The sequence below is a fragment of the Apodemus sylvaticus genome, chromosome 1, assembly GCF_947179515.1.
Source record: "Apodemus sylvaticus chromosome 1, mApoSyl1.1, whole genome shotgun sequence".
Taxonomy (NCBI): Eukaryota; Metazoa; Chordata; class Mammalia; order Rodentia; family Muridae; genus Apodemus; species Apodemus sylvaticus.
In genome coordinates, this window is record NC_067472.1 from 13740743 (window position 1) to 13764817 (window position 24075).

Sequence of the window (24075 nt, forward strand, 5' to 3'; positions counted from 1 at the left end):
CTCCCTGCTCTAAAAGCAACACTACATAGACAACTGGAAAACAGAGCGCCCCCTTATAGCCTCTGGCCATCTTCCTCCTTTGTGCCTGTCTCCCGCCGAGAGACAACGCATCCATTAACCAAATACTTTAGCGAAATATTTAAATCCAGTCAAAATGCAAGAAGGACAGCGGCTCGCCCTGTGTCTCGATTTGTATTTTCCTCGAGGGTCAAAATAGGTGGCCCCAGGAATTCCACCGCTTGTAAAACGCGCCACAGAAATGCGGGTTGACTAGCAGCGCCTTAACCCTTTACACCCTGCAGCCTAAACCTGATTTTAAGGGCGTCCTTCCAGGGTCCCTTGTCTCTCTCTTTATTCCTCTCCAGCAGCCAGATCCTTCTCGTCAGCTGGCTCTCCAATTCCGCTGCCCTTTGTGGAGCATTCAGGAGACCCAGAGAATGGTCTCCGAGGCGGACCCAGGGTCCCTGGCCCGCAACCCTCACAGTCGTCCTTAAGGACCTCAGCCCGGCGCCAGTAAAGGCGGGTGTTTTGTTCTTATAAGGAGCAAAAAGTTTCCGTGACAACGCGGAAATGAGTAACTCTGCTGCCCAGTAGAGCTGGGCGGGAGGAGTCTAAGAGGCGGGAGCCGCTGAGGACTAGTCGCCCGCATCCCTGGATCCCCGCATCCTGCTGACCCGGGACCACGATCCGCGCGTGGAGCGAGGCCCACTCGGTACCCCCGCGGCCGTCGCGGCCTAACGTAAGTGTGGGGCTCCAATGTGAGACTTTGCTGCCCCCCACCAAGCCGAGTGTGTGGGATGAAGGGCGCTCAGGGGACAGAGGATCCCCGCAGAGCTGCGTGGGAGGGAAATCTTGACCAGGAGCTAGAAAGTGACGTATGCGGGGACCCTAGCCAGGACCGACCCCGGAACTCCTTTAATGCACGCATACGAAGTGGGCATTGTCTCCTTTATCACTCTTCGGGTGTGATGCACTGGGGTCTCTCCGCCCTCGTCTGCGCCACGGAGCCCCCAGTGCCTCCAGGAATCTGAGAGGCAGGCAGCTTCTGCTTCGGAGCCCCTAGCCCGGCCACGTGTTTGTGCCTAGAGCCGGGGCCTTCCATCCCTAAAATCGGGTTGGGTAGCTCAGTCTCAGTCCTGGAAGAAAGGAATGGGAATGACGTTAGTTTCTTCATAGCTTATCTTGACGCAAGGAGATTGCTTCAGGCCGGATGAAGCCCCTGCCACTTCCTCTTTCGAGACTCCTAGTGGAGTAGACCCTGAAATTTTTTCCCTGGGCTGTAGTCTCTGCCTTGATTCCTAACCCCATCCTCGAGGTTCACTGTGAGCCTACCTCATTCTGGCCGACAGGTAAAGGGACCCAGAAACTCATAGCCAGCCGATTCCCCGTACAAAATGGGAAAATATTGACCGAACCAGAGAAGAACTCCGTTTAGCCTTTTGCCCCTCTACCTAGTATGAGAATGGTCACGAAAACAGAAGGGGCCATATACTGGCACCGTGTAAGTCAGTGTCAGGTGACTTTCTGTTGTCTTTTGAGTTTCTTCTCTTTTACAAACTAGTTCTGCTTTGGGAGAAGCTGCCACTTGAACCCAACGCAGCCTGTGTGGCCACTGGACCAGGTCAACAGTAAAAAGGGTGACAGAGGCGGCTGTCATTCACCTCCTGCCTGCCTGCCTGCCAGTCTGGGAAGCCCAAGTGGCCTTGTTATTTGCTGATTCCGTGTGAATGTCTGCTGCCCCGGGCATTCTGCCTCCAGATTTTTCCACTTGTGGGTAACCGCGTGGTAGTTATACTCACTTTCTGGATAGATCCCTGAGGAAGATGGGGAGCCCTGTGCTCACACACCACCCTCTCAGTGGGTAATGTTCTGAGACGCAGCAGTTCAAGGTTTTGAACGGGGGTGAAGACCTTTTAACCTGATGCCATCATCCCTAAAGTTGTTAGCTCTCCGGGGCAGGAGAGAAACTTCAAGGGTGTGTGGGTGAACTTTTTAATCAGAGGGCAAGAAGGTACGGGCAGCTTCTGGGAGATGATTGCTCACTGTTGCAAGAAACCTGGTTTTATGGTTTTCCCTTTTGGGACCCTCTGGGGTTAGTGTCAGACGCAATCCTGTTTGACAAATGCATGCTTTGTCTCCATGGAGACAGTGGTATGCACCTGGCATTCTGCAGCCTACAAGAGTAAGGCTGGGCCTGTGGAGTACACTAGCCTAGTTCTCAAAGCCACTTGTGGGGGGTACACTGCTGGCAAACTAAAGCTTGTCCAGGAGAGACAGGCTGAGATTATGTAGGGGGGGGGTACATCGGGTGAGGAAGGAGGGTTCCAGCAGATGTAACCCAGGGATGAGAAGCACAGGGGTGTAGGTGTGGCTGTCAGCTGTTCCAAGCATTGAAATGGCTTGCCTCAGTCTGACCTCAGAGTCCCTGGTTAGAACAGAGATGCAGTTCAATAGAGGACAGCCATTGGAGCCCAAGGGGAAATGTGCTGGTACCAGTGTGAGCAGAGGTTTTACTTGCTCCTGTATATCCATGTTTGGAGATGAGAGGTACCCCCCCCATAAGGATCTGAGGGTGTTATGGCCTGCAAAGCTGTAGTAGGTTTTCAAAATGTTGGTCCATCTAGGATGCCCTCATCCAGTCGTGAGGATAGAACCTTGAGGATGCTAAGAGCTAGTGGTAACCTCCAAGGCTACCAATCCTCTCAGCAAGAGGATGCTGTTTGATGCCATATAACCCAAGGGCCTCATAGCCAAGGAGCTGACAGTCATGCTTGCTCCCCAAGCCTGGTCTTGAACAATACACTAACTGAACAATCATTCATAGCAGTCAATTATTAAGAGTTTAACGTGGGCTGGTGAGCTTGCTCAGTGGTTAAGAGCACTGGCTACATTTCTAGCAGCTCTCCACCATCTGGTAACTCTAGTTCCAGGGAACAGACACCCTCTTCTGGCATCCGAGGACCTAAGGCGTGCAAGTGGTACTCGGACGAACATGCAAGCAAAACACCTGTATGCATAAAATTTAAAATAATAAAATAATAATAATATAATGGGTGACAGACTCATCCAACTGTGGAAGGGAGGCAAGGGAGGCAGTCAGGAAAGAGGCAAGCCCAGCCTTGATGGTTGATGTGAGGCTTGGCCAAGCATCAGATGACCTTCGTGGTTGCTGGGTGGTGTGAGGCGGCAGATCCAGTTTGTACCCTGGGGTGGCAGGGATGAGTAAGTGGCACTGGGTGTGGCGCAGAGGGAAAAGGTGACAGCTACTTGCAGGGTGGAGTTTCCCAAGAAGTAGGAGATGAAAGAGATCACACCACACGTGCTAACTTGCTCTTCCAAACCCTCCATCCCCTCTGTGTCCTCTTCCTGTCCCCATGAGACCCTGTAGATGTGCATGTGTCCTTCCCAGTACAATGGAGGAAACCATTTCTAACACTCTCCTGCTCCAACTCAGAGACTGCTTAGCTCCTATACCGCCTGTCACGGTGCTTAATTGGAAGGAGCATTTCTTTTCTTTCCTTGGATATTTTATTTATTTACATTTCAAATGTTATCCCCTCACCTGGTTTCCCATCCAGAACCCCCCTATCCCATGTCCCCTACCCCTGCTTCTATGAGGGTGCTCCCCCATCCACTCACCCACTCCCATCTCCCTGTCCTGGCATTCCCCTACACTGGGACATCGAGCCTTCCTAGGATCAAGGGCCTCTCCTCCCATTGATGCCCAACAAGGCCACCCTCTGCTACATATGTGGCTGGAGCCATGGGTCCCTCCATGTGTACTCTTTGGTTGGTGGTGTAGTCCCTGGGAGCTCTGGGGGGAGGGGGGTTGGTTGGTTGATATTGTTGTTCTTCCTATGGGGTTGCAAACCCTTTCAGCTCCTTCAGTCCTTCCTCTAACTCCTCCATTGGGGACTCCGTGCTCAGTTCAATGGTTGACTGTGAGCATCTGCCTCTGTATTTGTCAGGCTCTGGCAGAGCCTCTCGGGAGACAGCCATAACAGACTCCTGTCAGCAAGCACTTCTTGGCATCCGCAATAGTGTCTGGGTTTGGTGTCTGTAGATCCACCTAGGATGGATTCCCAGGTGGCAGTCTCTGGATGGCCTTTCCTTCCGTCTCTGGGAAGGTGAACTGTAAAGCAAAGGCCATCCATGGTGATTGGAGGCAGCAGATTTACCCAGACGACGCATCATATCCTAGGCCTTGGCTCCTTACGGCTGTGCCCATGAAGAAGCTGTGCCTTCCCCGTGTGTGTGCCGCAGACAAGGCCTCCTGGTAGAGTTTCTCCTTTTATGTTTTCATAATGCAGCCTTCCCCCCATTTTATTTAGTTGTTTGCTCAGTGCCTTTCAAGCGTTAACCCTTAGTTACATATATTTCCATAATGTGAACATTATACAATCCCAGGGTGGTAGGGCTGCTTTCTCTGCTATATGCAAATCCATCAGATGCTCCCGAGACCCAGGTGAGTCAATAGAAACCTAGCACAGGACAAAGACACACGGCTTTACTTAGCACTAAGTCCCCGGGAGTGGAAGAGTAGAGTGGCCACTTAGAATCTCTGATTAAGTCCAGATGTGAGGGAGGACTTCCAAGGACAGTGTTCCCTTCTGCTGACACAGGCCACCTGCCCTGCCCAGCTGGCCTCTCTCTGTTCTCTGCCTGGGGCTACTCTAGGTTCACAATTAGTGAACCATATTACCAGGTGCCACAGAATCAAGATGTGAACTGCATGGGCTTTGGACTGGGAAGGCCTGGGGTTGAGTCTCTGCTCCATTGCTCTGTGATTGGGTGTTCTCAATGGTTGAGCAGTTCCTTGTCCACTCCAAGTCTCAGTTTCATGGGTAAAATCAGAATTACCCATCTCAGGCATGAGGTGGATAAGAAGCACTTAGCACAGTGCCTGGTCCAGGCCACAGTGTGGCGAGTTCAAGGTTCCTCCCAGATTCCATCAGGCTAATGCTAAGGGAGGCCTAGATGGCGGGATCAGAGGGGAACAAGGCCACGGGGACCTAGACTGTCCCATAGGGACAGAAACTGAAGACAAAGCTGGTCCACCGAAGACTAAGGAAAGTTTCAAGACAGTTTCAAGCTTGTCCCACAGCAGGTGCCCAGACAAGGAGATCATCTTGGGGAAGAGTCTCTAGAGGACAAAAGTTCTCTTGAGAGTGTCCAAAAAGCCCTCTAGGGTCCTTTTCAATGGTTAAACCCCCTGATATCTTCTCATAGAGAATATGTCTTCCCTGTGCCCATGTGCCCCACCCGGTGACATCATTGGAATGGAGGCCTCTCAGATGGTTTTACTGTTGCCCAGGCAACACCTCCACCTTAAGGCAGACAGGAAGGACATAAACCAGCCTCAACTGTAAGACACATGTTCCAGGAAAGGGCCCTAGAAGACATAACTACCACAGGTGTGTTTCTCAGGGGTCGTAGAGAGGGTGGGAGCTGGGTTGGTACTCTGGGCTGTTGAGCTAGTTGGTTGAGGATGTTGAGGCCTTAGGTGTGTCCCAAAGGGAAGGCACAGTGCTGACTGCTCTGTTCTCTTTCTTCTCTGAGCCAGACTGACTCCAAACACAAGCTTCTGCTCCCATAGCCCGAATCTCCAAGGAGGGATATGGAATCATCTGAGGTGGTGGGCTAGCACCAGAAAAGTGGTTTTCCCATGTCCTTACCCCATGTCCTTACTACAAGGGTTTCTCACTGATCAAGTAAATATGACAAGCAAGGCACTGTGCTCGGGATTTAGTAGCCTCGGGATGCCTTATAACCCGAGGCAGGGAAGGAAAGGAATGTGCGGAGCCACTCTCCAAGAAGTAGGCAGTTACTTATCACCCTTCTCTCACAGGCCCTGTGGGATGCTACCCGTGGTAAATTAATCCAGTGGACTCCTTTTATCTTTGGGAGCTTGTACTGGAAGCCAGGGGTGTCTCTTTTTTCAAGACACTTGGTAATTTGGGAGCCGTAGTAGAGAAGGCAGTCGCAGCTGCCCACTGTGTCCCATCAAAGGGACACACTGAGGACAGTCCTATGCACCCGCTGGACTCATGACGATTCCAACACTCTTAATTGCTGGCCTGTGGCTTCAGCCTCACGATCTGAGGTGACGCCTGCTGCTGTCCTTCAGACAGAATTCCTAAGCAAGGGCCGTCAGGAGCCAACACTGCCAATGAAAGATAGAGGCACAGGCGAGCTGCTCTCCCAGAGAGATGTGGGAAACTGGATGACATGGTGGATCTGTCAAGCCCAAGGCCTTTCAACTTCAAAGGGCCTGATTCAAGTCTGTTTGGTGCAAGTAGACAGAACTTCATAATCCTCCCCATCATCCAGGAGGTCAGTGGCTGAAGTGATAGTTCCGATTTTTACAGTCTTTTTAAGGGTTCTAATTGAAAATTAAAATAACCTTAGCTGGGTAGCAAGCTCACACTTCTACTTGGAAAACTGGTCCCCCCACCAAAACATACACACACACACACACACACACACACACAAACCATCCGGGCGGTGGTGGCACATGCCTGTAATCCCAGCACTCTGAGAGACAGAGGTAGGCAGATTTCTGAGTTCGAGGCCAGCCTGGTCTACAGAATGAGTTCCAGGACAGCCAGGACTATACAGAAAAACCCTGTCTCAAAAAAACCAAATCCAAAAACAAAAACAAAACAAAACAAAACAAAAAACCACCCTTCAAGACCTTTTATTCCTACTAGTAGAATAGTATTTATAGAAAACCCCTACTTCACACACTGAACACCTGCTCCCAGCAAAGCCCGCCCATGACCCTTCACATCCATCTCTTTCTCTTCCTCTCAACAAGCGCCTCAAGGCGCTAACCGTTTTCTAGATAAAAGGAACAGGCTGAGACTTGCCCTATGTCCCCAAGACAAGATTCCAACTTAGATCTGTGGTCTCCCAGGCCTTTCTTTCCCCCACTTCAGGTATCTCTGCCTAGACTCCGCAGTCCAGAGACTAACAAAGTAGCATATGGAACACCACAGCTTGAGGGTCAAAAGTAAGAAGTTGGCAGGCAGGCCAGTTCCAGACCTGAGCCTTGGATCCCCATCTACTCTGTGATATTGGCAGAGGGGACTGGCTTCTTCTGCTTAATGAGGATGGTAACAGCTACTATATAACGCGTAGTATATACATTGAGATGCTACCATAGGAGTCCCTGGGGAGAGTGCAGTGCTTACCAAGTGACTCACTTCCCATGTGTGAAGACCATTCCTGGCTTACCCAGGAGAAGGAACACTACTTCAAAGCTGCCCTGAGCTACCACTGAGGATGCCCAGAGTGGAGGCAGAAGAGTGTTCTGTACAGCGGCATGCAGCCTTGAGGAATGCTGTCAGCATGTGACCCTTCCTGTTGAGAGAATCGTGAGCTCATAGCACAGTTCCCACGGAAGCCTGTTCCAATCGCCTTCTTCTATAGAGGCAGGCAGGGGAGTTACCTCAGGCTCATGAACAGGCCCTTTGTTTGCTGAGACTTCGTTCTGGATTTCTGAGGAGGCAGGACAGCACCTCAGGCTAGAAGGGAGGAGGAAGAGGACACGAGGCTCTGCTCCTACATCCTGACCCCCAATGCTCTATTCTTCCTTTTGCCTTAACCCAGCACATATAACCCCCAGCCCCCATCAGAAGATTCCTGTCCCTTTTCCTAATTGCTGTGAGAAGACTTAACAGTCAGAAGATGCTTCGTGAGTTCACTCAGTCTCTTAATGTCTATATATAAAAGCAAAGAGTTGCAGAAGCACCCATCCAGTGTTCCACAGATGTGCCACTGAGCAGCATAGCATTGGTGGGATACTGATACCACACCTCTGATGTATTGGGCGAGTGACCTCACTCCTCTGTGCCTCAGTTTCCTTATCTGGAAATGGATATGAATGCCTTCCTCAGAAATTTAACCTGAGAATGATACGAAGAACACCCATGACACCAAGCTTAGGGGTCCGTTGTCATGTACAGGTCGCAGTTCTGAAGCCTTCCTAGCACGTGTCAATGCCAGAAACGTGTCCAGTTTTCTCCAGGAGAAACACTTGCTTACTCTGCCTTACTGAATTCTTATCAAACTCTGTAATCTCCCTCTGTTTACCTTCTATGTCTAGGAGACTTCCTTGAAGGGCGTAAGGTAGTGAAGACCTTTTAAAACTTTCTGAGGGCCTCATTCTGGCTCTTTGTAAACATTGGCTTGACGTTAAAGCCTACCAAGACCAAAAAGAACTAACCGTCAGTTCCCGGGCCACATCTGCAAGGGTTTGGGTCACATTTGCTGGTACTTGGTACTCATCACCGTTAGCCTTTGTTTTCTGAGTGCCGGGTCCCTCCAAGAAAGACTGTCTAGGTGTGACTTCAGCCAGGACCCCCACTCCACTCTTAGGACAGCGGATATCTGCTCCTGGGAATAAGACTCTATTCATCCCCTTGTCCGTTCACTTGTTCAGCAAGCTGAACGGACTCGTAGGGCCTCCTAGATCACCGCCGGACTTCCTCCTCTCCTCCTGTGACCTCTAGAAGAACATGAGGAGAAGGGAGAGATAATTTAGTGTGCACACACAGGCTTCTGAAGAATCCACAGGGAGGACATCCACTGTCCTCTTCCCAAAGGAACAGTACAGATGCCAACGAGGCCGTTTCTGAAGCGCAGTCAACGAATGTGACCGTGCAGTACCTCACCAATTGGCTGTAAGCCAAGGACTCGGTGATGATGTCATAGTGCATGGCTGACCAGGACCTCATCCAGTCCTTCTGATCACACACGGGCCCCTTTACAGTACTCTAAGCTTCTACAAAGTATTAAAACTCTTCCTAGCTCAAGAGCTTTGAGCTGTTTCTAGGTGGCCTTGGTGGGGGGAGCATAGGTTTGCACAAGTGAGCTTATGAATTTGACCCTATCCTTGGGTGCTGGTGGACCAGTCAGTATTATTGTGTTTATCCAGACCCTTATGGCCTGCCAGGCACGGCCCATGTAGAGCACACGTCACCACACACAGCCGCTTCATCCCCGTGGCTGGAAAGTGATGTGGTGGGTGGTGGTGGGTTGCCCTTGCTGTCTTGCTTTGGGTTGCTGAGAGGAATATATGGCTATGCCGTTACAGACAGTCCAAGGAGTGATTCTGATATCTGTCCTAAGCTGGACTGATTAGGCCCTCTGTGTGCCAGGGAGGAGAATTCAGCAGCTCTGACCGACAGGTGTGGGAGGGCAGACAGACAGACAGACAGGCAGCCATTTCTGCTCAGCCTGCATCCGAGCACAGAAACCTGAGGTTCAGCACAGGCCAAGAAGTTGACCACAGCTCTTGGGGTTTTTGGTTTGGTTTGGTTTGGTTTTATTTATTTTCTTTTTTTTTAAGAGCTGAGCTGGCCTCCCTCTCCTCTTTGTTCCTCTTTAAGAAGATGAAAGGGTTTTGAGATCTTTGTAGGCATAGACTATCCCCACCCGTGTGTGTGTGTGTGTGTGTGTGTGTGTGTGTGTGTGTGTGTGTGTGTGTTTGCTTATGCAGAGAGATTGCTTTCTCTCTGCCCACCCTCTCCCTCCTCTCCTCCCTCCTCTCCTCCACTCTCTAGCCAGCTGAGGCCCAGACACTGCTTTTCAGGTACTGCCTAAGCCTGAGGAGAGTGGGCTGGAGAGGCCTACAGGGGCTTTTCTTTGGCTGAAGAAATGTTCCGGATATGGGACATCCTCCTCTGTGCCTAGAGGTTAGAGGTGCTGGAGAATTCAGACTGGCTGTCTTCTAAGCTGACTTTTGTTCCCATGCTAGGATCAAAAAGAACTAGCTACTGAGCTGCTGGGCCCTGGCAACCATCCATCCCCAGCACCCCTGGAAGGGGAGGGCGGTGGCCGAGCCTGGGCGGAGCCTGGGCGGAGCCTGGGCAGAGCCTGGGCTGGCTTTGATTTTCTTCTTGTTTACTCCGTGGTTCTGCATAAGCCTTTTCTCTTTCTCAACTCCTCTTGGCTTAGGGACCCTGCTCCCACCCTGTAGCCTGCGCTGCCAGCTCTGCCAAGAAGGGGAGCCTTGGGAGGCAGCGTGTGTAAGCCACAAGGTGAAGTGGGAAGGGTATCAGTGGGAGCCCTGGCATGCCCTGGCCTCAAGTCCCCCAGTACAAGTCTGGGATGTAGTTAACATCATTCCTGGGAGACACGGTGCCTGTGGAGGAATCCCAGGGGTCTACGGAGCCCTACCCCCACACCACACACACACACACACACACACACACACACACCACACACCGGTGTACACTCTGGAAAACTCATGGAGAGAGCAGTCAGTGAGAAAGGAGAGTCGGCATCTGCGTGGCCTTGCTCGGAATGTGTAAGCTGTGCATCTTTGGCACTGTGAGTGGTACTGTGTCAGGTACTTTAGAGAACCACGGCAGCAAAGCAGACCCTCCCTCCCTCCCCTGGCCCTAGAGAAGCTGACAGTTAAGAAATGCACATAACTGATGAGATCAGAGGGATGGAGGGATGGCCTGGAGCTTTAGCAGCTGAAAGACCTCAAACAGACCATTCAACTTTAGCGCCCTAGGTTCCTACCTGTGAGGTGATGTTGGGGAGACTCTCCCCGGGGCTGCATCATGTGATCAAACACTAAGGTTAGAGGCCCTGGGAACCCTCACTTGGGTGTGCCTGTTGCTTGTCAGACACACCTATGAGGCGCCTCACCTACAAAGTCACCAGACGCTTGCCTTCATTCAGAGCGTTGGTAAACATATCTAGCCCCCTTCCCGTGTTCTTTCCCTTCAAATAAGGAGGAATTATCTCAAGAGTTGGAGGAACCTAGAGGTTTGTGGTTTGTGGAAGGAGCTTCTGGAAGACATTGGGTAGAATTTTAGCTTACAGAACCAGAGGCACAGAGTGTGGAAGCAGGAGACGTGCATGAGGTATTTAAAGGACAGAGGATGATCTGAAGTGGCCTGTCAAGGCAAAGGCGAAAGCAGGATTCCCTGAGTCTGGCGGAGGCCAGGCCCTGAAGGTTACACCTAAAGCTTTGATCTCATTGTGTGGGGGGCAGGGGGTGAGGGGCTAGGGAACTTCTGGTTTGGAAGAACAAGCGGTAGAGAAGCAGGGTACCAGGGAGAGCGCAGAGGACCTCACCCCACAGTCTGCGCTGTCTCACATGTCATGGGTGCAAATCTGAGGTTGGGGCAGAGACGACTGGGGAACTGTTTGCTGAGAGAGAGGAAGCTACTTTCTTGTGGAGACTTGCACTGGTCTCCTGCGGATGTTGCAACGGGTATCCTCAGGGTCACACTATTGCCTGTTCTAGCAGGATCCTTCCTGCTTTCTCCAAGCTCAGATGTCCCCTGACTGACGCAGCATCTCCCGTCTAGATCTGTCTCCTATTGCTTTCTCCTCCATCCTGTCCTTTCTGTCTCTCTTGGATCCAGGATCTCATCTCAAATTCCTTCATCTAAACACATCTGCAAAGTTCCTTTGTCCCAAATAAGGTCGCTTCAGGGTATGGTAGAGCCACATCTTCTTGAAGGTTGTCATTTGGTCTACAGGGTGACTGCTGGATTCCAGGTGACCTAAAGGTAATAAATGGAAGGAAAGAGGGTGTGGCCAGAGCTCAGGGCTGCAGTCCTTCCTCCTGCCCCCACCCCATCCTCTGTCTGTCTGTCTCCAAGAGTTATCTGTGACGTCCTGTGCACCACATCCTCAGAGGGACACCTTGTCCTTCCTGGGAGAGTGGTGACTTCCCTGCCATGCTAATGCGGGCACACTGAGTAGCAGGAAGGATGTAACCCTCCTGCCAGGGTCCGCAGTGTCCAGGCCCCTGTCCTTCCTGTCCTTTGACTGCTCTGGCCACTCTCATGACTCCAGTTCAGATAAGAGGGTGGGCATCCTGGTGGCTTCCTTGAAGCCCCTCCTTCTTAGAAGATCGCTTTTGGCGGTGTGGCCTGGTATCTCCTTTGGATCCAGCCAGCATCCCCATGTAGACAACATAACCTACCACATCAAAGGGACCACCTCCCACACAGTGGGCACCTATCACTGGCTCATTGGTGGTCTGCTTGGTCAATCTGGGTGTCCTGTAGCTTAGGTGGAGGGGTTTCTCTGGCCTTTGGGAACCACAGACCTTTTTGTACCATACCCTCGTTAGGATATACTCTGTCTACCACAGACTCTTTGCACTCCTAGAGAAGCTATGTGAAAGAGAGCAAACATTTCTGGCATCTAGGTAAAGCCCCAGCACAGGCCTGACATGCAGTCGTCCCTCAAATGTTGTTAAGATGACAGGGTGGCCATTAGGCTGAGTGGGAGATATCAGAGTGGTCGGGACTAGGCTGTGGGGCAGGGTTCAGGCCTAGCCCCGGGGAAATAGTAGTTATGCCAAGTACTTGCTAAGGGGCTTGGAGCCTAAAAGAGTGCTTCCCAGCAAGGTGAGGCAGAGAGCAGCGAAGGCCCAGTGCCGGGGTTGAGAGGCTGCGGATGGGTACACAGATCTGATTGGACTCGGGAGGTTTTAAAAGATTTTTTTTGTAAGTAACCAGTCCTTTAAAATTGGAGGATTCTGATAAAAATCTAAATGATTGGCTTCTTTTAGGGAGGGGGAAAAGGTCTTGCCATTCTGAATTCACAGAATGAGTGCTGTGGGCCCCTTGCCTACGGGTAAAGCGTGTGCCATCCAAATGGCTGATGCCCCCACTACCCCGCCCTCCACGCCAGCCTGGCTGGCTTTCCCCTGCTGTCCTCTCCTGTCTCCTCCCCGAAAACCTTGGCTTCACAGCCACTGCTCCAGGGAGAGCAACTGGAAGACAAGAAGGGAAAGAACAGAGCAGGAGAGAGAGAGACGGTGGTTGAGGTTGGGGCTGCAAGAATTCTGGGTAAATGATGTGGGGAGGGGCGGACCACGCCCTTTCTGCCCACTTTCTCAATTGTTCTGGTTGGTCATCTTCCTTCCTCTTCCTTTACTTCCTTTCTTTGTCTGCCCCTCCCTCTCTTTGAGGAGGACTGCCTCAGCCCAGCCCCCAACAGAGATGACCTGCGCTGTCCCTGTGTGAGCACGGATGAAGAGAGGTCCAGCCAGAGATGCTGCAGTGCCTTGCATCTCCTCCGGTCCTCGCCTGGACAAGGGCCAGCTTCCTCAGGCCTTTCTCCTCCCCTGTGTTCTAAAATGTTAGTGGATGGTCTCATGGCAGACAGCGCACACTGAGCTGAGGTGACCGAGCCCTGGTGCTGGGTCCTGAGTTAGCCAACAGTCGAGTTGGGTAGAGGCAGGTGAGGGCCACATCTGTATCGCCGTGGGTATCTCCCAGCACAGGCTGAGTCAACTCTCCCTGACTAGCTGCGGGCTGTGTAGTGTCTGGCCCGTGCAGGGGACCTTGGAAGCTGCAGGAGGATGCTTGGTTTGCTATGCCGGACCTGTGGCTGGGAAAGCAGAACCAGTGGCTAGGCTGAGATAGCGGAGAGCAGGGCAGTGGTCCAAGCTTGCAGCCGTTCTCAGACGGGGTGATGTGGTCGACCTGCTCCCAGGGGAAGCTGGTAGACTCCACTCTACTAAAGAAAGTGTGCAGTTAGAGTTATAGAAAGAAAGCTGGGATGTTAGGGTGTCTCTCCAGGTCTCAGGCTGCCCTCCCTCCCCCTACTCCCCAGCCTTAGATTCCAAAATCCCAAACCAAGATAGAGGCCAAAATGGGGTCTGCAGTCAGCTGAGCCTTCATGAGGTGCCCCTGATTCTCTACATCATGAGAAGCATGGGAGACAGTCATCCTGATGCTGTGGTCAATTGCCACTGACACTGGTGGCCAGGAGGTGGCTGCCCCCAGGCAGCAGGAAGTAATGGACCCCCTCTCTCAGTTCCCCTCAACTTCCAGAGGAATGAGAGGGAGCAGAGATGGGACAGGCTCAGCTGAGGGGATGCTCACGTATGCTGCAGACCATCTGTGGCCATCAGCCCTTCTGTGAGGCAGTAATAATATGGCTGCCAGCATCATGTTCTAAAGCTAAACAAGCACGCAGGGTGCTCAGCACTGCCCAGCATGGGTAGGCAACATGCGAAGGGCCAAGCCTGTGCCTGGCATGGATGCAGAGGGCTTAACGTCTGCCTGACATGAAGAAACTCTTAATAATGGAAATATCTTCCTTCCTTCCTTCCTTCCTTCCTTCCTTCCTTCCTTCCTTCCTTCCTTCTCTCTCTCTCTCTCTCTCTCTCTCTCTCTCTCTCTCTCTCTCTATCTCTATCTCTATCTCTATCTCTATCTCTATCTCTATCTCTATCTCTATCTCTCTTCCTCTATATGGTTTCTCTGTGTAGCCAACTTGCTTCGTAGACCAGGCTGGCCTCGAACTCAGAGATCCGCCTGCACTGCCTCTGCCTCCAATTAGTGGGATTAAGGGCATGTGCCACCCCTGCCTCGATTGAAAATACTTTTTTCTATTCTTCTGCATCAAAATTCCTATCAGATGTTCCCTGGGTGGGTCTACAGAGGACACCCATTCTACCTCAGACCCCTTTATATCGCCTTCCAAATCCAACCTATCTCCTCTTTGGGCTTCAGTGTACAAATCTGTAAAATGGGGCTTAGATTAATACAACTCCAAATTCTGACTTCCTTAGTATTGGCTTTAACTCCCTCACACAACTGTGAGCCCTATTAGCTGGAACTGGAAACTCAGTGGCTAGGCACACAGTAGGGTTCAGCACAATCAGAATAGTCTGGTCTTCTTGACTCCTCTCTTGAAGGGTCTAGAACTTAAGTCAGTGTGTGGGAGGGACCCAAGTAGCCCCCCAACCCCCAGCCTACCAGCATCCGCCTCCTTTACTCCATCCAGTAAGAAAGCTATCAGATGTTCCTTTTGGCTAGACTGCCTCTCTAATGCTGTGTCTGCTATTGTAATTAATTAGCAGAGCTAATTACATCTGACAGGCTGGAGTCCTTGGCAAACTCCAAAAATCCAGCTGTGACACTGCCACTGTGGGAGCCCCACCTTCCTTCTCCCCAGAGGATACCTGGCTTAGAAACCTGGCATTAGAATGGGTGGTCCTCAGATTTGAGGGGGGAAGGGGGTACATCCAAGAACCACCAGGGAAGTTTGCTAAAAACACTGGGTGGTGGGCAGGACCCTGGCATTTCTGATCAGCAGGCAGCGTACGGTGGCACTGAAAACACATCTGTCCAGCAAGTTCCCAGGTGGCGCTGCTCACTCCTGGGAGCCTTGGAGAGTCACAACCCCAGAGGTAGGTACTCAGTCATGAGTGGCTTGAGATCCTTCAGTGGCCAAGATTAGAGTCATCCATCCAACCCCGGGTGGCAGTAGGTTAGTGACGGGCAAAAAGAGAAGGGTCCAGGCTGGTTGCAGAATTCTCTAGAAAAGGGGAAGGAGCCAGGGACCTAACACCACCCCCACACACACACACACCAATGGGGGGGGAGACCTTCAAAGGACAGGGATGAAGCGTCTCTATGTATTCTCGTAGTTGTTGTTCACTGGCCTCTTGTGCCCCGGTGACAGCATGCTTTGTGGCTGTGTGACTCCCATGAGGACTGTACGGCTTTCTGGTCAGGGATGGAGATGTACCTGTCATTCAGGACCCTGTGGCTGTCCAGCTCTCTCCCAGCGCTCAGGTGCTTTGTCGCAACAGCCCCATGGGAGAACCTGCGCTTTACAGGCAGAGGCTGGCAGAGCAGCTGGAATTCTGGCTAGGGCTAGCTCTGACCTCTGTAGTCACATGACTAGAAAGTCCTTTGAGCTTTGAGTAACCCATCTGTGAAACAGGGATCATAGCCACCTCTTAGTGGGCCACAGTAGTCACGGCAGACAGTGCTGAACACATCCCACTGAGGGCTCAACAGACAGGAGCTCGATCCAGCAGGGTTTGTTCACCAAAGCCGCTGTATGAATGCTCTAGGGTGCAGAAGTAAGGGACCCCAGTAAATAGCCACCTCACGTTTCTCCTCTAGGGCCTTGGGGGACTAACCCTACAGAAAGAACCTATCGTGGCCACCACATTCACCCAGACATCCAGAGGTTACCATCTTTCTCCAGCCTCTATACCCCAAGACCTGGCTTTTTGCCAGGCTAAGTTTAGCTGCATGAGCCGCCCTCCCTGTGGGGTTAGGCTGGGGCGGAGAGGAATTTAGCAGGCTTCCGGCCTGCTTCCTGGCAAGCAGGCAAAAGCCCGCCAAATTCCCAAACCAAGGCTGCCAGCAGATGCCCCAAACCACAGGTGTGGGTCAGTCTCAAAGCTGACAGCTTTGAGACTAGCTGAGGCAGACATCCCTTGGCATGGAGCAAAGACACCCTTTGGGGAAGAGTGTGTGTGCATGTAAGTGTGCGTTCACATGCATGCACTTTTGGTCTCTTTAAGAGCTTCACATAAGAACACAAAATCCTTCCTGCTCCTGCCCAGGGCCTTAAAAGGGCAGTGGTCCCTATCCACTGGTTTGGGAAGCAGAAGAGTAGAGACTTCAATTGCAGCTCTGGGTGGTAGGCGTGGAATGACTACAACCTATTCAGTATCTTGGTCTGGCCCTCCTACCCATCCCCAGGGGTCTAACTTGTATATGGAGGTTAGCATTGGGAGGAAATGACAACTGGGTGAGGATCCCTGGACAGGAGGTGATGGTGAAGTGAGGAGCTGAGTCAGCAGAGCCTCCCCACCCGCAGGAAGGCCTAAGCTCTGAAGGATTCTCCCCATTTGCTGGGAGTTGGGGGAGGGGCAGAGGGTAAAAAGGAGCACTGTGCCAAGGAACAGCAGTAGCAGTGGAGTGCTTTCTGCTTCCCAAAGCATTTTCCAGTGTGCGTCTCCACACCCTGAGACTAGGGCAGGGCTGCCTGGCTGGCGAGAACACAGGCCTGTAGAGGCTCAGGAGAAAGATGCTCCTACTTGTGGGACGCCAGCTCCGTGCCAGGCGTTTACGGAGCACCCACCTGTTTGCGCTTGACCTCAGCATCCTTGTAGAGGCAAGGCTGCTGTGACCTCCTCAGATGGGGATGGGAGCCCTGGAGGAAACAAGTAGGCCCCCTGAGGTCACACTGTTCAAGGCCAGATCTGCTGGCCATCTCCAAAGATGGACGCCTTCATGTTTGTTGTGCTGTTGTTTGCCTGGTATTTTTGACAAAATTTGTCTGTAACCCTCACGGGTGCCGCCTGTGCCCCTTCCAAAGCCCCTTGCAGGCAGGGGCATCTGTGTGTTCTCACCTGTCACAGATACTCTTTGATAAGAGCAGTTGATCAGGAGCATGGATTTCTCTAGGGCTCTAGGAAATCGCCTTACTCAAGCTGAATGACACCTGGAATCTCTCTTCTCGTTTGACAGGCGCAGAGGCAGGATCTAAAAAGCCGAGTCGTTTGTTCAAGGTGCCCATGTTTTTCCTAACCTGAGTCTGTCTTTTCCAAGTGCTCATAACTCCTGAACAAGAAGGCTCTAGAGTCGGGCATCCTCCTGCAGGCACGAGGCTTTCCTTGAGTGGCACAGCTGGAGCTCTTGTATGAATGGGGAAGAACTCTCCAGTCCTGGGGATAGTGTTAGCCACCCCCCTCTGTTGGTGGTATGTTCTCCCTCCTCGGTTGATATGGAAACTGATTCCTTCCCATGATAGGAGTCGCATGGGTTCAGCTGTGCCCAGAAGTCACTGCCTGTGTCACAGGGGCCTTGAAGGACCTTGGAACCTCCTACGGTCACCTAGCTTGCTGGCCACCATCTCGTATTCTACCGCTGGTACTCCATTTAAAGCCCTGATTCATGAGCATGAACCAGCCTCAGAGTTCTGGCCTTGGGCCGTCTGGGTGGGACATCCTTTGCTGTTTCTGTGTCGAGGACAGCATGAGGACAGCATGATGGCTCTGTTTCTACAATTTCCCAGCATGCTTTTCCCGGCTGGGGGCTGGGAGGCTAGCTGGCTGGCTGCGCTCGGACTTTTCTCCCCCTCCTACCCTCTACTAGTCTGACGTCTGCACTTTCTCTTATCCCATGCTTCCTGCTTTGTAAGAAACCTGTGAGCTCTTCAGAGCTGAGCCTGAACTTGTCTCCTCCTTCCCTGGGGCTAGATCTCCACTCCCAGCACCTTTGAATCCTGCTGACTAGTGACTGTGTGTGTGTGTGTGTGTGTGTGTGTGTGTGTGTGTGTGTGTGTGTAGGGTCGAGCTGTCTGAGTCACATTTGAACAGTAGCTTGCCCTGAAAAACAGTTAACACACGCTACAAGTGTGCATTGTCTCCTTGCTGGAGAAGCCGCACCTGCTGGATGAAACCCTTTTTCCCAGATACCATAAGAATAAGAATTTCTTCATGCAAGGTCAAAGTCAGGGGACTCTAGCCAACAGGTCAAGAAATTCCTGTCAGCCAGTGTTGGCTTGCCCCAGGAGGGTAACAGGTAAAGCCCTTTTGGGTTCTTCTCATTGCTGTCCAACAATCTCAAGATCTTCGCTCTCTTTGCTGAGGTCTCTGAAAGGAAAAGGACTGGGCAGGTATGGAAAGGGGTAGACAGTTCATTCCCAAGGCTCCTGCTGGGGGACGGGAGAGTACAGGGTAAGGTTAATAATACAGAAGTGTCTCTTATCCTAGACCTCCCTGTGGTACAAATGCTAAAGGCTGTGAGTACTTTGTCTTATCATAAATACCACAAGCATGCAGCCCTCATGGAGACCAGAAGAGGGCATCAGATTGCCCAGGAATAGGAGTTAATAGTTGAGAGCTACCACGTGGGTTCTGGGAACCAAACATCAGTCCTTGATAAAAGTAACCATTGCTCTTAACCACTGGGCCATCATCTCTCCAACTCCAGCTCCTTCAGGATGATTTTAAAATACAGGTTCTGACGGAGGTCAGGAGCAGGGCTGCAATTCTGCATGTAGTTTTTTGTATGTTTTGTTTTGTTTTTATCTCTTTGCGTGCGTGTGTGTGTGTGTGTGTGTGTGTGTGTGTGTGTATGTGTGCGTGTGTGTGCATGTCTGTGCCCTTGGAGAACAGAGGAGGTATCAGCTCCCTGGTCCTAAAGGACAGGAGGATGTGAGCTGTGTGGTAACAGTGCTAGGAACCAAACCCCAGTTCTCTGCAAGAGTGCTCTTACCTGCTAAGCCCTCACTCAGGCCCCTGTCTTGTTTTCTGGTAGCCTCACTGTGTGGCCTAGGCTAACCTTGAGTCCATGGCAATCCTCCTGACTCCGTCTCCTACGTGTCAGCCCCAGCCCCAGCCCCAGCTCCATCCCAGCCAGTGCTCCATGCATCACAACTTGAGTTGCAAATATGGAAAGAGTTTAAGCCTTTCTTCCCAAAATTATTTAAGTCCTGAAAGCCTGTGCCTTAGAGAAACTGTTGAGAGGTCCGATTCAGGGTTCAAATCCTGTGGTAAGATTAGTGAACGGCATCAATCCCATTGACCCTGTGGGGATAGTATTACCTGCTTTGTCTAAACAAGAAACCTAGGCTCAGAGAGGTGAGTTAACATGCTCAGCGTCACAAAGCGTCACTACCCAGTGACAGGACTAACAGTCCTGCCCTTCTTAACCATCGGGTTTTATTCCCAGAAGACACATCTACTAAACAAACTCCAATGGAGGCAGGAAGCAGCGTTTGGGGCCTCCTAGTGCTGATGGCTGAAGAACAACTCGGCTTAGCTTAAAAAGAAACGTTATGGTTCAGATGGCTGTAAGGCATCAAGCAGTAGCTGGGATTTGAACCAGGGATGTTTGGAACCATGGTGGGGGGCCCTTAGCCACTGAGCCATCACTCCAGCATGAGAAAGGGCATCTTTATTGATTGATCTGATTGCAAAAACCAGAAGCAACGGTTTGGTACACATCTGGGTACAGGGATGTGTTTTACCCCGGGTCGGCAGCAGGTTTCCCTTGATAGTAGCTAAAAAGCCACACCGTAGATGTTGTGGACAACCCTAGCAACGAGGAGCACCTCTCTTCCCATTGGCGCAGGTGATTCATGTATTCATCACAGAACTAATCACTGTGGGTGTAGCCATGGCTTCGAGGAATAATCTTGTTTTCTTGGGTTTGGTCTCTACGCTCCCCTCTGGATTTGATCTGTTTATATCTACCTCAGCCAGAGGGCTGGGAGCATAGAAGGTTGGCCCTCGGGGTCAAAAGTGTGTGGGCTCCATCCAGAGACGTGTTCTGGCAGACAGGAAATGTCTATGACACATGTAAGCCTCGGTTCTTTCTCTGAGGGTGAACTGGAGCCCCAGAGATGGTCACTAGAGACAGTTAGGAGCTGACTGCAGAGAACTGAATCCATCCCCAGCTCCCGGGGGCGGGGCCTCGTACAAGGGGCGGGGCGAAGAGTCCTGGAAGAAAACTTAGGTGTGAGCAACAAGTGTCTTTTCTCTGTTTCTAGGAACACTGCAGCTATGGCCATGGGACTCTTCCGGGTCTGTCTGGTTGTGGTGACGGCCATCATTAACCACCCACTGCTGTTCCCTCGGGAGAACGCCACCGTTCCGGAGAACGAGGAGGAAATCATCCGCAAGATGCAGGAGCACCAGGAGAAGCTGCAGATGGAGCAGCTGCGCCTAGAGGAGGAGGTGTCTCGTCTGGAGGCCGAGGAGGAGGAGGAGGAGGAGGCTCTGTGGCAGGTGGAAGAGGAGGACCAGCAGGAGCCAGAGGCCCACACCACCTGGGACCTCTGGGGCACTCTCTGCATGATCTTCTTCCTGATCATCGAGGTATGGCGGCAGGACCACCAGGGGGGCGCCTTTCCGGAGTGTCTGGGCGGAGACGAGGATGAGGTGTCTGGACTAGAGGGCCCCCCACTGCGGGGCCTGCGCCTGCCCAACAGGGCCACCCTGGACTACTTCTATGAGAGCTATATCCGAAGCGCCACGGGGGATGTCACCCGCACCCGGGAGTTTGTGGAAGGTTTCGTGGATGACCTGCTGGGAGCCCTGAGGAGCATCTACAACCGGAACAGTGACATGGAGACAGAGGACTTCATCGGCGTGGGCAGCATGTATGAAAACTGGCACGCGGAGAGGCCACTGCTGTGCCGCCTGTTCGTACCCTTCATACCCCCAGAGCCCTATAGCTTCCACACGGAGTTCTGGTGCTCCAGCCCTTCAGTGCCGCTGGAGCATCAGGGCTATGGCCAGATCAAGGTGACCCTGGCTGACGGGAACCCTCTAGGTTGTATCTGCGACAAGACCAAGCTTGAGGACATGGTGTGTCTCCTCCACGAAGAGAATGGAGGGGCGTGGCCCAGCTGCGCCGATAGCGGCGAGTTGGAGGGCTTGCTGTGTTCCAGAGACTCCTCCTATCTAGATGGCATGCAGGTCATGAAGTGGTTCCAGACGGCCCTCACCAGAGCTTGGCACCGCATCTCCCACAAATACGAGTTTGACCTCACCTTTGGCGAGCTGGACACCCCAGGGTCCCTCAAAATCAAGTTCCGCTCAGGGAACTCCATGCCCTTCATCTTGACTCCCGTGATCCAGTGTAATGACTCAGACCTGTACTTCACGTCACAACTTCCCAAGGAGCCCTGCGGGGGAGCCGCAGCCTCTAGCACTGACTGGATCCTGTCCTTTGCTGTCTATGAGCGACAGTTCCTCCAGATGACAGCTAGGACTTTGCCAGAGGGTGCCTGCCACCTCAGCTGTTTGCAGATCGCCTGCTTCTTTCTCTCCAAGCAGACCCGTCAGACAGGCCCCAGTGGGCTGAGTGACTACCACCTAAAGACTGCTCTGCTGCATCTCCTGCTGTCCCGGCAGGCCGCTGACTGGAAGGCCAGCCAACTGGATGTGCGCCTGCAGGAGCTGTTCCGCTTCCTGGAGAGGAGCCTGCTGGAGAAGAAACTCCATCACTTCTTCGTGGGCAACCACAAGCTGTCTGAGGCGGTGGGTCTCCCAGAGGCTGTGCGCAGAGCCGAGCCTCTCAACCTCTTCCGGCCCTTCGTCCTGCAGCGGACCCTGTACCGTAACACAGTAGACTCCTTCTATGAAATGCTTAAGAACGCCCCAATGTTCATTAGCGAGTATTCCCCCCATGTCCCTTCAGACCGTGCCAGCTCACCACTGAAAGCTGTCGCCTTGTAGAGTATAAGATTCAGGGGAAGAGGAGGGAGAGCAGCCCGTGTGTCTACCTTCCTGGGCTCTGTGACCTCACACAGGGAACACGGTAGGCCTAGAGGGAGCTGAGGCTCAGCTCCCCGGGAAGCCAGGTCCTACAGAGTGAAGGAAGCAGAGTTACAACTAGACACTGGCTCGCCTTTCTGCCACGGGGGCTTGTTGGTAAAACCATTGTTTGGGGTTTGGGCACCAATGTTTGTAGCTTAGTTTTAGATCACTATGAATGACCAAGACAATGACCCAACAGTCTTAGGTACTGAGTTAGAGAGAAGGCAAGCACTGGTTTGAATGCAGTCCTTTCTGTATTACAGTCCATTCTGTGTTCTGTATCAAAAGAGGATCTACTAGGAATTGCTGAGACCCAGCACTCCACCCCAAGAACCCCTGGCCCCAGCCATCTGCAACTGAGCCGTGAATGGGAACCGATAGGGGAATTTACAGCCTTTGAACCACATCATGCACAGGAATAGAAGTCTCACAGTGGCTGCCTTAGCTAAAAGAACCTGGCAGAAGTCCAGGGGCCTGGTGGATAATATCTCCATTACAGAGAAGTGGGGCCTTGATGGCAGCGTGTCTAAAGTGGGCCAGTTTCTCAGACACACATCTTACTCAGGTGCAGACCCTCTCTCCCTGTCCCTTCACCCTTGCATCAGGTCCCAATCACTGTGGGTTGCCATTTATTTACCACATTGGGTACTGGCTCCGAAGCCCCACCCCCTCCAGCCAGCAGTATGGTAGAGGGGCACAGGTACTCACACCTGGCTGGCACTTTGGCCCACTTTGAGGGAAGTTACAGAGTCCTGGGGCAAGGATTATGATATCCCTAACCCATCCTCAGGGTCCTGGTAGGGAAGGGTAGGTTTGTAAACCCCGAGTGCTATGAAAACCCAGGTCTGGTCCGCAGAACCAGAGTACCTCCCAGTTCCTAACCAAGAGGGCCTCACCCACTGGACATCTCTAATCTTGTCTACACAGGCCTCGGTGGCCTCATAGAGGACCCAGACTTAAAGAACTTGATGGAGGCTATGCTCACTGGGGTTCTCTATGAGATAGCCTGGCTACCCAAAGGAGCGCTGTGGACCCCAGACAAGTACCAGAACCTGAGGCTGGACTCCCGTCCAGACCTGTTTCAGAGGATCCAGCAGCTTCTCTTCCACTTGACCTTGACCAGCTGTTTGGGATTTCTTCTCCACATCTCCTTGCTAACTTGTACAGTGGACCAAAGAAGATCGAGGTGGCACCTGCTAGCTCTCCAGAGGTGTAGGCATCAAAACCAGGCTTCCCTTCACCCCACACGTGCCTCATGTGGTCTCAAAGATCTCCAGAAGATGGACCATTTAGCCACCAAGGTTAAGCGGTGGGAGGTGGAGAGGATGTGGCGCATGCGTGTTGGCCGGAGACTCTAGGATGCCTGAGTGCCAGCGGAGGTTAAACCAAACATGTGCAGACCTGCCCCTCCGCAGCCTCAGAGTGACAGCCTAGGACCCAGTCACGGAACCTACTCAACGTGTAGCTCTGTCAACAGCCCTGAGCCGCCTCGCCCCGAGATGTGCCTTCCAGAGTCGAGACAGATGCTCTTATGTCATCTGGGCCTTTTCCTGCTCATTTATATCTGGCTGCGCTTCGAGAGAACCCAGCATCCAAGAACCAGCCTCCAGAAGCCAAGGCCCAACCTGGGCCTCCTTCAGCTTCCCTTCTCTTTGGGAGAAGGCCACAGGAAGAACAACCCTGGTCCTTGACTGCTGAACACCGGGCAGGATAGGATCCCGTCCCACACCAGGGCTGCTTTGGAAGCAGCAGGGCTCTTAGGGTTTCATGCTGCCTTATTTATATTAAAAGAAGAATTAAATTCTTGTCAGGAGTAGAGTTTGCTTTTCTTACTTCAGGAGCAGATCTGAGGACGAGTAGATTTGCTATAGGCAAGCAAAGCCTTCACACACACAGACACACGCATGCACACAGTTTTATTCTTATACCTTTGGGGGATGTATTTAAAATAGCAAAATGGAATGTGTCTGCCTTTGAGGCCCCTCGGACACTGCCTGCAGGTCCCCTAG

General features: G+C 52.2%; 1 protein-coding gene across 1 annotated transcript; it reads left to right on the forward strand.

Annotated features, from left to right (window-relative positions):
* The first annotated feature begins 553 nt into the window (after positions 1-553).
* On the forward strand, positions 554-23872 carry Itprip (inositol 1,4,5-trisphosphate receptor interacting protein). Its single transcript, XM_052183923.1, has 2 exons — positions 554-739; positions 20293-23872. Exon 2 carries the CDS (start codon positions 20306-20308, stop codon positions 21983-21985), a length of 1680 nt encoding a protein of 559 aa, XP_052039883.1. The 5' UTR covers positions 554-739; positions 20293-20305; the 3' UTR covers positions 21986-23872.
* Positions 23873-24075: the final 203 nt, after the last annotated feature.

What these genes read in the sequence shown, in the direction of transcription:
- Itprip (XM_052183923.1), top strand. Translation starts at nt 20,306, where the DNA reads ATGGCCATGGGACTCTTCCGGGTCTGTCTGGTTGTGGTGACGGCCATC.